At 38.7% G+C, this 13,064-nt stretch overlaps 1 protein-coding gene across 1 annotated transcript; it reads left to right on the top strand.

Moving 5' to 3' along the window:
• Positions 1-360: 360 nt before the first annotated feature.
• Positions 361-1,541, top strand: LOC148846600 (Bifunctional inhibitor/lipid-transfer protein/seed storage 2S albumin superfamily protein). The gene has a single exon (XM_088955314.1). The coding sequence runs from the start codon at positions 519-521 to the stop codon at positions 1,302-1,304; it is 786 nt and encodes a 261-aa protein (XP_088811440.1). The 5' UTR covers positions 361-518; the 3' UTR covers positions 1,305-1,541.
• Positions 1,542-13,064: the final 11,523 nt, after the last annotated feature.

The following is a 13,064-nucleotide window of genomic DNA, read 5'->3' on the forward strand; positions in this document are numbered from 1 at the left end:
TGTATTAGAAATTTATTATTTTTACATGGCCGACAACCCAAAATTCAATACAATTAGGCCAAGTGAAAAATCTTGACTCGAGGTTCGTCGTTTAGTTATCTTTATTTATTGATTGAGAAAATTTGATAAAGCGAGACCACTGCATGTGCTTAGGGACTGAGTCTCAATCACGGGCTGGGCATCCACTAGAGAGAAATCACGTCTGTTGAAGGTAAGGTACTTTTTCTTCTCTTGTCCACGCTTCATGGTAAGAAAATATCATCCAATTGGGACCCACTGGATGTTAGGGCCTCCATAGTGTGCTTTGTAGTGTTTCTCGAGTCAATGAATAGTGACAAATTTTAAGCTGTGGCATTCTCTCTCTCTCTCTCTCTCTCTCTATCTCTCTCTCTCTATTATAAAAGGACCCATTATGTGATATGGGTTTCACTCAGTAGTAAGAATTGTAAAGAGGGGATCAAAATCAGAAGCTCTGTTTCTCTTTCTCCCTTTTCTCTTGTTTTGAGTTTCAGGTGATCATGGCGAAGTTTGTTATGGCTAAGCTGTTGATGATCTTGGTTTTGAATTTAGGGGCAATACTCCCATCTCTTGCTTGTCCTTACTGTCCATATCCAACTCCTCCTACTAAACCTCCCAAGCTGCCACCCAAATTACCTCCTAAACATCCCGGCCATAAGCCCCCACCAATGATCAAACCTCCCTACGTTCCCAAGCCTCCTGTTGTAAAGCCACCACCTCTGCCTAAACCTCCTCCAGTTGTCTATCCACCTCCCCCTCCACCAACTGTTACTCCCAAGCCACAACCACCTCCGGTGGAAACACCTTGCCCACCGCCGCCTCCCAAGGTGGTGCTTCCACCACCCTATGTGCCTAAGCCACCAGTTGTAACCCCACCTCCAGTTGTTCCCAAGCCCCCTGTTGTTTATCCACCACCACCCTTTGTGCCCAAGCCTCATCCTCCTCCGGTTTTCTACCCACCTCCAACAGAAACCCCTTGCCCTCCCCCACCACCAAAGGTGGTGCCATATCCACCACCGGCACAACAAACTTGCCCAATTGACACTCTAAAGCTGGGCGCCTGCGTGGACGTTCTGGGTGGTCTGATACATATTGGCATTGGCAGTAGTGCTAAGGATACATGCTGTCCTGTGCTCCAGGGACTACTTGACTTAGACGCGGCTCTGTGTCTCTGCACAACCATCAAAGTCAAGCTCCTAAACATCAACATCATCCTACCCATTGCTCTTGAGGTCCTTGTTGACTGCGGGAAGACTCCACCTCCAGGGTTCCAGTGTCCTGCCTAAGGTCGATTTGCTACACTTGATCTTTTCTGGCTACATTAAGACTCGGTTTACTTGTTTAATTTACACCCATCAAAGCAAATGCTAGACTTGTTTGATGGACACAATAATGCGTGAGAGCTAGATAGAGGAAGGGAAAAAACAATAGACCTCCTTGTCCTTGAGAGAACTCATCTTCTTTTTTCTTTTTATTGTTGTGTTCTTGTTGTACCAGTAGTATATCAAATCGATTAAAATCGACCTCTCTCTCTCTCTCTCTCCTGTGTTCTCCTGAGTCCTGTGTTCTGTGTTCTTGTCCTTGAATGAGAGAGACATTACAATGGCGAAACAGCACTACATCTACGTAGAGCAAATCACGTCCATAACCATCGTATCTTCCCTCTACTAGAATCAGCGTAGGGTTGATATTTTGGGAGACACATGTGCAATTAAGACGAGTTTCACGAATCACGATTCAATCTAATGTCCCAAATCCAGATTATCCGATAGGGATCGATCTAATTAATACCAACAAAACGCTCACAACAATGTCCCAACAAGCCACACGTTAAGAACAACATCTCCCTGGGGAGATGTTCCCAGTGACTGATTGGGATGCGGTTGACACTGTTTGTTGATAACTGATCCGAAGTCCAGATAATCAGCACCCAAAAAAATCCATGAGAGCATGCTAAACATATCATACATTTCTCCACCGTCAGATGCATGAATTACAAGCACTCGTCGTTGCAATATAATGTTAGGAGGCCCACTAGATCTACATGGAGACCCATTGAATATGGGGAATATGACCACTCAGACATGGGCCTCACCTAACATTTGCAAATGTTAAGCCGTTCTGGGGACCATCATTTCTTGATTATCCTAAGAGCCCATAGGTTGAAAATGGGCCAAACCATATTGAAAGGCTGCTTGTCAAGAGGCAAAGCACAAATAATCAAATTAACTTCAAGTTCAGAACTGTTTTTCTTTCTGTGATTTCAGAACACAAGAATGAAAAATGTTAAAACATGTTCATGGATTCCGGTTTCAAAAACATGTTCCATAAATCATACAATTTACACACTACAAATTTTGTTTTTGACTTAAAAACCGTCATTTTGATTGTTCTAAAAACATGAATTTTTTTAGACAAAACTAGTTTTTGCCTTTAAAAACTAAAAACAGTGCTCTATTTTTTTGATGCATCGATTTCAAAAACAACACCGAATGATGGAATGATGAATTTTCTGGTTTAGAAGGCTGTTATATTAACCCTTAAATCAATCAATTTGCCAATATGAGAATTTAAAGTTATTCTCTAAATGCTAGGCCAGAAAAGACACGCCCACAATAATGAAAACAGGAAAACTTGGTTCATTCACCTTTCCAATTATGCATGCAAGTAAAGGTTGTGTTTTTTTTTTTTTTTTACGTAAATTCTGCTCATAATTAGGCCTGTAATCGGATCGGATTCATCTAAATCCAAGTTGGATTCGATTAATTATTAACTGTATCTGAAATCCGAACGGATATACGTATAAGGCATCCGAGTTCGAACCTAATGGAAATTTTCGGATTTCATTCAGCTCCCATTGATTTCTGCAATCAGCTGAAAGAGAAACTGTAAAACCAGAGCTTTGCTGGTTGATTCTTTTCTGTGTTTTATTCATTGAGAAAACTCAAATATATATACATGGTTACAATCATCAATTTCCTAAATTTATGGGGACTCAAACATATTTTTCCTATTAGAACTATATATGATATACATGCCAAGGAAATGAGGAAATGAGATAAAAAGATATACAAAGGAGATATACACAGAATGGATTCCTAATTTCAGCATAATCCTCACAGCCCCCCTCAAGTTGGAGTATGCAGATTGTGAATGCCCAACTTGCAGAGAAAGTACTCAAATTCTCTGCAACCCAATGCCTTTATAAAAATGTCAGCTAGTTGAACGGTAGTCAACACATAAGCAGGATGAATGCAATCAATTTGAATCTCATCATGTACAAAATGGCAATCAACTTCAATATGTTTCGTACGCTCATAAAACGCTGGGTTTGCTGCAATATGCAAGGCTGCCTGACTATTACAATATAATCGCATTGGGTTTGAATGCGTAACTCCAAGAGCCAACAACAATTATTTCAGCCATTTTAATTCACACGTAGCAGTGGCCATAGAACGATACTCTGCTTCCGCTGAAGAGCGAGCCACAATGTGTTGTTTCTTAGTTTTCCAGGAAATAGACGAATTCTCAAGCAGAATAAACCATCTAGACAGAGAACGTCAGACAAAGGACAGCTTGCCCAGTTTGAATCACACCATGCATATAATTGTAAATCGTAGTCTGAACGTAAAAGAATTCCTTAACCAGGGTTTCCTTTCAAGTAGCGCACCACCCGCAATGCGGCCTCCCAATGTCTTTCCAGTGGTTGCTACATAAATTGTGACAGAACATGCACACAATAAGACAACTCTGAACGAGTTGCTGAGAGATAAATAAGCCTACCCACCAAGCGCCTGTATCGCTCAGGATCAGATAAGAGAGGCCCATCTGTCAAGGCAAGATTGTGATTCTGCTCCAAAGGAAAATGAGCAGGTTTTGCACCAAATAATCCAACTTCAAAGATAATATCCAAAGCATACTTACATTGAGACAGAAAAATTCTTGTTGAATTTCGGGCAACTTCAATGCCCAAAAAATATTTAAATGGTCCCAAGTCTTTCATATGAAAGCAGTCACTCAAATATTTCTTGAAGACTTGAATTGCCATATTATCATTACCTGACACGATAATGTCATCCACATATACGAGATCAAGCACATGCACCCTATCTCAACGAAAGGTGAAGAGGGAGTAATCTGAACATGATTGCTGAAATCCATGTCTTCAAGGTTGCGACTAATTTAGCGAACCAACACCTCGGCACTTGTTTCAAGCCATACATAGATTTTCGCAACCGACACACCATACCTGGTTTATCTAACTAAAAACTAGGATGCATTCGCATGTAGACTTCCTCATGAAGGTCACCATGCAAGAATGTGTTATGCACGTCCATTTGATGAAACTTTCAATTTCTACCTGTTGCAACTGCAAGAAAGGTGCGAACAGTAACCATTTTTGCAACTGGGGTAAAAGTTTCATTATAATCAATTCCCTCAACCTGCTTGTTCTCAAAAATCACGAGACGGGCTTTGTATCTTTCCACTGTCCCATCAACATTATACTTGATTCGATACACCCATTTGCATCCTATGGCTTATTTTTCGAATGGCAAAGGCTCCACAGTCCATGTCTGATTTTTTTCAAGTGCCTGTATTTCTTTCTGCATTGCATCTCTCCATTTTTCATCTTTTACGGCCTCAGTAAAAGAAAGCACGATGTCGACAAGAAAAATTGTTACAGTTCACATAGTTAACTATGGGATAAGGACTACCTGCAAAATGTGATTAGCCGAGTGAGCTTGCAAAGAGACGCGGAGAGGGACTCAATCGCTGTGTGGTGTGAAGCACATAATCTCTCAACCTTGTGGACTGTTGTTTTTGTCGATGCCCACGCCCTAAATGAATTTCAAATTGCTGTTGTTGCTCAATATCGCCACCCCCCTTATGTCAGGACTGTCTTCGCTTGCATTTTCTGTGGTGGCGTCACGAGGATGCATGGGTTCACCAGCATTTGCATTCGAGTCTACGTGGGTTCCTTCTTCTACACGGATTCCTTCTTCAGTGAATTCAACTCGCTGGTCAATCTCCATCTCGCCATTTGCTTGTCCAAGTAAATAAGTGGATGGCACCAACACTTCATCTGTCCCACCTATTCCACAATTAAATTGGCCTTGTGCTTTATTTGGCTGTGCATTCTCCTTGCGTGCATACAAGAATTCATGCTCTAAAAAAGTAACATCTCTTAATGCAAAGAACATGCCAGACTCTAAATCATACAAACTTCATCATTTCTTTCCAAAAAGATACCCAACAAAAACACACCGTCTGCTTAGACTGACAAATTTATCCCCTCCATGTCCATGATTGTGCGTATATGCTAAGCAACAAAAAACTCGCACATTATCATAAGAAGGAGGTCACCCAAATAAAATTTCATAGGGAGTCTTTCCCTTCAACAGAATGGACGATGTCCGATTAATCAAATAACATGCAATCAATACACATTCCCCCAAAAAATCAATAGGCAAGCTAGCTCGAAAGCGCAAGGCTCGGGCAACATTGAGTATGTGGCGGTGCTTGCGTTCAACCCTCCCGTTTTGTTAAGGGGTTCCGACACAAGTGGTTTGATGAATAATACCATGTTCAGCAAAATAACTAGCCAAGCAGACAAACTCAGTCCCATTATCAGTACAAATCACCTTTACAGGTTTGTTAAATTGCCTTTGAACTATAGCAAAAAAAATTTGAAGGACTCATCCCACTTCCGTCTTATCAACCAGAAGATAGATCCAAATACCTCTAGAAAATTCATCTACTATGGTCAAGAAATAATGAGCACCACAAGAAGCTACAGTTCTATAAGGACCCCACAAATCACAATGAATTAACTCAAAAATATCGGATGCTTTATTATCACTAGAAACAAACTCTTCTCAACATTGTTTAGCTCGGAAGCATACATCACAACCCTTAATACTGTCATTATAATCATTCTTAGTACTAATAAAAGGCATCAATTTAACAATTCTATAAGAAGGATGCCCCAACCTTTGATGCCAAATATCACACGTCTTGCTCTTTGTAGTCTTCATTGCTCTTGCTGATGCAGTGCTCCTAAAATAATAGAGTCCCTCTCGCTGCTCACCCGCTCCAATCAGCATCCTCGTGTGTGGTCCTGTATCACACAGAATTTATTAGTGAACTGGACAATACAATTCGATTCCTCAATCAATTGTGATACATAAATTAAATTGCAATTCAAACTAAGCACATATAAAGCATTAGCAGTTTTAGATGATCGTCCAGTTTCAGATGATTGTCTAGTGCAATTGTGTCTTCTTTCTCTGCTATTGTCGCTTTCCCATCTGGTAACCCGAAGGAGCATGGAATGACATTTTTTATGTCTCTCATCGACTCGAGGCTTCCTATCATATGATGAGAGGCCCCTGTGTCTATTATCCATTTTGACAATTTTTGCTTACCACTTAGTCATTGACTCCCCTCTTTCTGTGTGTTCAAAAGGTTGAGTAACATGTTCCACTGCTCACTACTCAGTCCATTTAACCCAGTCTTGGCTGCATCAATTGATTCTCCTTGAGATGCATTGCCTTGCGCAAAGACTTTGGATGTATTGGCCTTAACTTGGCCGCCACAACCTTTTCCTCCTGCCCCTGCTCCTTGTTTCTGTCCACCACGCCCACGGCCTGCTCCACGTTCTTTGTCAATTGACCACCGCCCTATTCTTTTTTCTTTGTTTTCAGCCATACCGACCACCGTGTCTAAAAACCCTCAAAAGGCGGCAGAATCGCCACAAAAATAGAGAACCGGATCTCCCTAAAACCTGCCGCAGAACTTCGACTCGCTGGAAACCCGTTAAAGATCCAGACGTTCGTGAGTCTTATCCGGAACTCCCTGAAGAGGCAAAACTCTACGTTGGAAATTTACCTTATGACATCGCAGAGAAAATCCAAGGCCACTGCACCCGTCAAATCGCAGCCTCTTCATAGTTTCTCCCTTTCGTTCTTGAAGTGGGGGAAGAACCAGGTTAACAATCAGCATTGTCGGAAACCAGCCAATACCACCCGAGAATTCCCGCTGCACGATCACCGTTCCTCGGCTTCCGAGTCCGAACCCAACTGTGCCTCCCTCCGCAAGAAGGAATGTGATTCGAAGGCTGAAAAGTTGCCGAAGAGCCCCACCGCCTCTGCAAGAAGGAATGCCGGAACTGAAGACGGTAGGAGTAAACTCTTAATTCGTCTTCAGCCTAGAGGAAAGGAAGAACCCGCATCGAAGAACAAAACTGACGCTACTGCTGCTGAAGAAGGAAAAGAAGCAGAGGAACCGATTTCGAAGCCGTGGAATCTGAGACTGATCTTCTGACAGCCTCAATGCGCGATTCCTCCCGAGACCGTCCTGATCCAGTCGGAGGGTTCTTGGGTCCGACAGGTTTCTAGGGTTGCATAGATCGGAGGAGATAGGCCGCCAAGAGGATATGACGATGTGGCTCGAATACCATGTAAAACCAGAGCTTGGCTGGTTGATTCTTTTCTGTGTCTTATTCATTGAGAAAACTCAAATATATATACATGGTTACAACCATCAATCTCGTAAGTTTACGGGGACTCAAGCATATCTTTCCTATCATAACTATACATGATATACATGCAAAGGAAAGGAGGAAAGGAGATAAGAAGATATACAAAGGAGATATACACGGAACGGATTCCTAATTTCAACATAATCCTAACAGAAACTAATGGTAGAGCTTGGTCTCCTATCAAACATTCAGAAACAGGTAAAAGCTACTTCAACCAAAATACAAGAAATTCCCAAAATTAACTTAAGTCTTCAATCAAGAACTTTCTATTTTGTTGTGAAGTGTCTTGTTTACACTTGAAATCCAATGATCTGTTACTCTTTCCAATATAATGTTTACCCATTATAAAGCTATTTTTCAAAAACACAGCTTCAATCTGGTGGTCTGCAGTTTGTCTGGGAGAACTGGAGTGGAGAAGCCTACTCTTCAATCCGCCGTTGCATCAGACAATGCGAAATGAGAAGAGGGACGGGAGCTACTGCTGATGCAGAGTTGCAGAGAGGGGAATAGGAGAAGAAAAACGAAAAATGAAAAGCGTCACACCTTTCGTCTCCTTTGTGGCTTTGTATTAGGCTATTGCAAAGAGTTGCAAACTTGTTGCAAAGAGTGAGAGGGAAGAAAATGGCGAGTTTGAGAGTTGAGACATAGAGAAGAATGAAAAAAAAAACGGAGAAGGACAGATTTTCCCAATGCAGATTTCTGATTTACACTGCAGAGATATAAACATTCAAAATGGCCATAACCCACACTCTATGCAACAACGCCCGCCCATGAATTGGCCTTAATTCCGAGCTGGCACCTACCCCGACATACTTTAAGCCTACAAATTCTGACCCTGAGTTGATCGGTCATTCTCTAAAAAAAAAAAACTCCTATGTGGGGAAAAGAAAATGTTGGTCCAAGTGTTATAATAGGTTAGGACTCGCCACTGGGGTTTGAGGATCAAATTTCCTCATTGACCCCTAAAAGATAACATCTACCCAATCTGAATTCGAGATTATCAGATCGAATATCTGATCTGGCCACAGGTTTTCAGGTATCATCGAATTGCCTAATCATATTCAATGATCTGCTGCAAACCTCTTGAATTTCTTAATTGTCTTAGTAATGAATTCATCCTCATGCTATATTTGCTTTGATAGAAATCTTATATTTATAAAACCAAACACAACCTAGAGCAAACAATGCAATCGGTTCACAAGTTGGTTTTTTATCTCAAAGTTTTTTTTTTCTTTTTTTACTTTCAATCCTCCAATATCTATATTTAGGGATGCAAACGGATTGGATCAGGCTGATCGGATTTGAATATACCCTGATTCGAATCCGATCTGACACTATTCATGTCGGATCTGATTGGATTTGATAGGACTCAATCTGAATTCAAATCCTATTGGATCTTCGGATCTGATTTGATCCCACTTGTTTTCTTTAAAAATTAATAAATTATTTAAAGAAAAAATAAAATATACCAATTTAAATAAAGAAAAACAAAAAAAATACAAATATTTTTTAATTATTTTCATCATATATACATGTTTTCATAAATAAATAAATAATATAACAAATTTATAAAAATACAATATAAATAATATATCTATAAATAGATAAATAACATATATATTATATATATTTATATTTATAAATATATAACACATCGGATCGGAACGGATCTTCTTGGATTGGATAAGGGGGTGATCCAAATCCGATCCAATCTAAAGATTCGACCAGGGGTGCTCTGAATTCGACCAAAAAGAATTGGATCGATCCATTTGCACCCCTATCTATATCATATATCCACCAATAAACAAAAGATTAGTTTATAGTTACTCCCCTAAATATGTGGCACAAGATCCCCATTGGAAGCCAATTGGATCGATCCCCTTCGCAAATGATGATTTTCCTATTGGGTAAAATACAAAAATCTCCCCTGAAGATTTTGATAATCATAAAAACCTCCCTTACAGTTTCATTTTAACAAATACTTCCTCTGAACTTTTGAGAAACTCAACAAAAACCTTCCGTCACTGTCCCAGATGGAAAACATTAGATTGATGCACCAGTTTTTTTCAAATACTCATTCTACCCTTTTATAAATTATTTTACATACAAAATTACTGAAATAACCCCATTTTAACTTAAAAAAAAACCTCTTTAACAATCATTTCAATAATTTTGCATACAAAATTACTGAAATATATTATTTTATTGAATTAAAATGGGATTATTTCAATAATTATGTATGTAAAAAAAAACCATTAAATTATGGTTTTTACATTCAAATAACTTATTTACAATCATATAAAATTTGTTAATATTGTTAATAATATATTCTTTAGGATTTATTTGAATTTTCTACTATATTTATGTGTATCTTGATTTTTCATCCGTATCCATATGTATTCAAAGCATATTCCGATACATCTCTTAAAATTGTCTTTCCAATACACCTTACATTTCTGATACTTTGAACCTTGCTCCCAACAAGATGTACATGACTCCTTTTTCACCATTTCATTCTATTCAGTGTCATATCTATTGTCAAATGTATGATTATGGGGATTAAAATCATTTCTTACTACTACTTCCACCCAAGTCCTCTTCCATATGCCTCTAACTATTCTAGCCCCTTCAAATTATGACACATCACTTCTTCTGACGGGTGTTGTAGATGGCCCATCTATAACCCATAGCCTTCATAAAAAAAAAAGTAGTAGATCAATTCTCAAATGGCATGTGAAAATCAAGTTCTAGGCTTCTAGATTTCCTATTGAAAAAGAAAAATAGCATATATGTGAAAGAGATAAGAGTACAAATTAGGGCATCCAAGTTACGACAGCCACCCCCACCACATTTCAGTAATTGAACCAATGTGGAAACTTCCTCGGAAGGCAATGGGGACATCCCATAAGACCAATGGTACCCCCAATTTATAATGAATAAACATTAATTTACTTATTTGACTAATTATTAAGGCTTTGTTTGGTTTAACAGAAAAAAAAAAAAAAAAAAAAAAAAAAAAAAAAAAACAGAAAGTTGGTTGGGGGAAATTTTGCAAGGATTTTTGTGAAACTTCTTCATAACTTAACTCAATTTTCTGTTTATCTCGTATTTTCCATCAAACCAAATATATATACAAGGGTTTAAAACATTTGGAAAATATGGACTGTGACCAAATCACCCCCTACAATTAGGGATGCTACCTTTGCATAAATATATATATATATATATATATATATATATATATATACATATACAAAGAAACAAAGAAAAGAAAAAACTTTCACCTTATAATAAATTTAAAGTTCTATTTGATTTCATAGAAAATAATAAAAAAGTTAAAAGGTGAGAGAAATTCTTAAAGAATTTGGTGAAATATTTTAAGAATTTTCTCTCAACTTTCCATTTCCCTCTTAGTTTCTATCAAATCAAACATATAACATAAAGGGCAACCATTAAAAACTGGTGCGTGCTCATGGGGCAGTATCTGCCACAAACAATACATGTACAACTAACACAATCAAGAGTGAAGACACCAGTTAGTAGTAGCCAATCAAGAGTGAAGACACCAGTTGGTAGTAGATGCCATGCCACCGTCAAGCCCGCCTCTGAATTAGATGAGGGTTTGTAGTTGAAAGGAAGAATAAGAGACGAGATCAGGTAACAAGTCATTGCCATGAGGGAGATTTAAAGAGGGAAAAGGACAGAGCTGCTTCATTGTCACCGTGACTTCTAAGGCAATGAGTTTTGTAGCATATGAATTGCTTCAAAGTGTGGATGTACTTCATTTCTGCTTTATCTTGCTCAACAGATTCCACCAACATTGGCGTGGTATGGTTGTTTGCTTTGCTAAATCGAATTTTTCTTTTCCTTTTTCCTGGACTTAAATAGTCAAGGTGGTGAGGTGGGCACTGTGAAATTCTATTAATAATGGCCACAAAAATTCAATTACTACTTCAAAATTTTTCTGAAGACCATTTTACCTAAAATGGATGTAGTATTTTCAACACAATTTTTCAAAATACCCATTCAAGGTACTATCTACCATCTTTAACCCTGCAGGGTTGCAAGCAAGTAACTACTCGGTTTCTTGGATAGAAGCCGAGGAGGTATGATTGCTAGAGGTGCAAGAAAGGTACCGTTTTGAAGAATTTATGATGTGTCAGGGCTGGACTTTCAGGCTGGGCCTATTCAAATTTTGACAAATTCTCAACCCAAGCCCACCCAAGTTAGAACCCTAATGATCACTTGTCCAAAGTGAATTCCAAATCAAATAAACCATTAACAGTAAGAGGGGACCAAATTAGATAGAAGTAGATTGGGACTTCATATTTCTACAAAGAAGAGAATAGCTTAAAATTATGGGACTTGGGGACTTTTGAACTTCACAACCCGCCCTATATGTGTCTACAGGTGAAGGGGCAGTTTTCTTTTTAGATTACACAATGCATTCTTACATTTAAAATGTAGACTGAGTGTTTACAAGTTTCTAAAAAAGCCTTAAGAATGTTGCTTGACTTCTAACCTATGTTGCTTCTTACATCATATGTTTATTTCTGGTTTTTGAAACCAATGTCATTTCTCAAGACCTAGGTCTTGCCAAATTTAATTAACTTTTTAACATACACATATGTTTTACAATATGGTTTATCAAAATATACCACTTTACATGTTTTGAAAGTGTTAATGTCATAGAGCACATCTGGAAGAATCCATGCAATATCCTCCAGTATACGCTAGGCATCTTACAAGTATCTTGGTATTTTGGCTTCTAACAGATTTCCTGATGGCCTTTTGACAGAGAATATCTGTTAGTGTCAAAGAACCAGGGAAAAGTGCAATGCGTTCCAAATAGGGGTGTGTTAGCAGCAACTCTATGGAACACATATATAATTTGAGTTCAACTTCACTCCTTCCATATGAAGGATTGTCATGGGTACCCATAGATAGGCACATAACCAGGCCTGAAATATTCAAGGTCCCTAAGATGTTTTGATCATGTACATAGAAGATTACCCATGGCACCATTAATAGGAGTATTTTCAAAAGTGATGTGAATTGTAGTGGTGAGCAATGACTTGAGGGCCCATAGTTTAACAATGGATATGACATTGAACAGAGAGGAAGGGCAGAAGAAGGTTCATGTAGTCAACCCCATATATTGGAGAATTTTTTACGGGTTTCACCAAGTCTAGGATGGAGCCATTCTTAAAGAAAAGGCCTGGAAGTGATAGACATTGAAAGGAGACTTACACAGGAAAATGGACAGGTCAACTGCTTTCTGCTTGTATAGATCATAGAATTCCAACCCTGATCCGACCTCATCATTTATCAGATCTAGTTTTACCAACAAGAAAAAGGAAGAGAAAAGGCAGTTGATGGACTGATTTAAAGACTGATCACTTATGACAAGGGCATGATGATCCACGAAAGGAAGTTTCTCACCTTAAATAACATTCCAAAGAAACTCAAATTGGAACCTATGCGGAAATACAATAGAAAAAAAAAA

The sequence above is a fragment of the Nelumbo lutea genome, chromosome 7, assembly GCF_056320005.1.
Source record: "Nelumbo lutea isolate HS-2025 chromosome 7, American lotus-T2T, whole genome shotgun sequence".
Lineage (NCBI taxonomy): Eukaryota > Viridiplantae > Streptophyta > Magnoliopsida > Proteales > Nelumbonaceae > Nelumbo > Nelumbo lutea.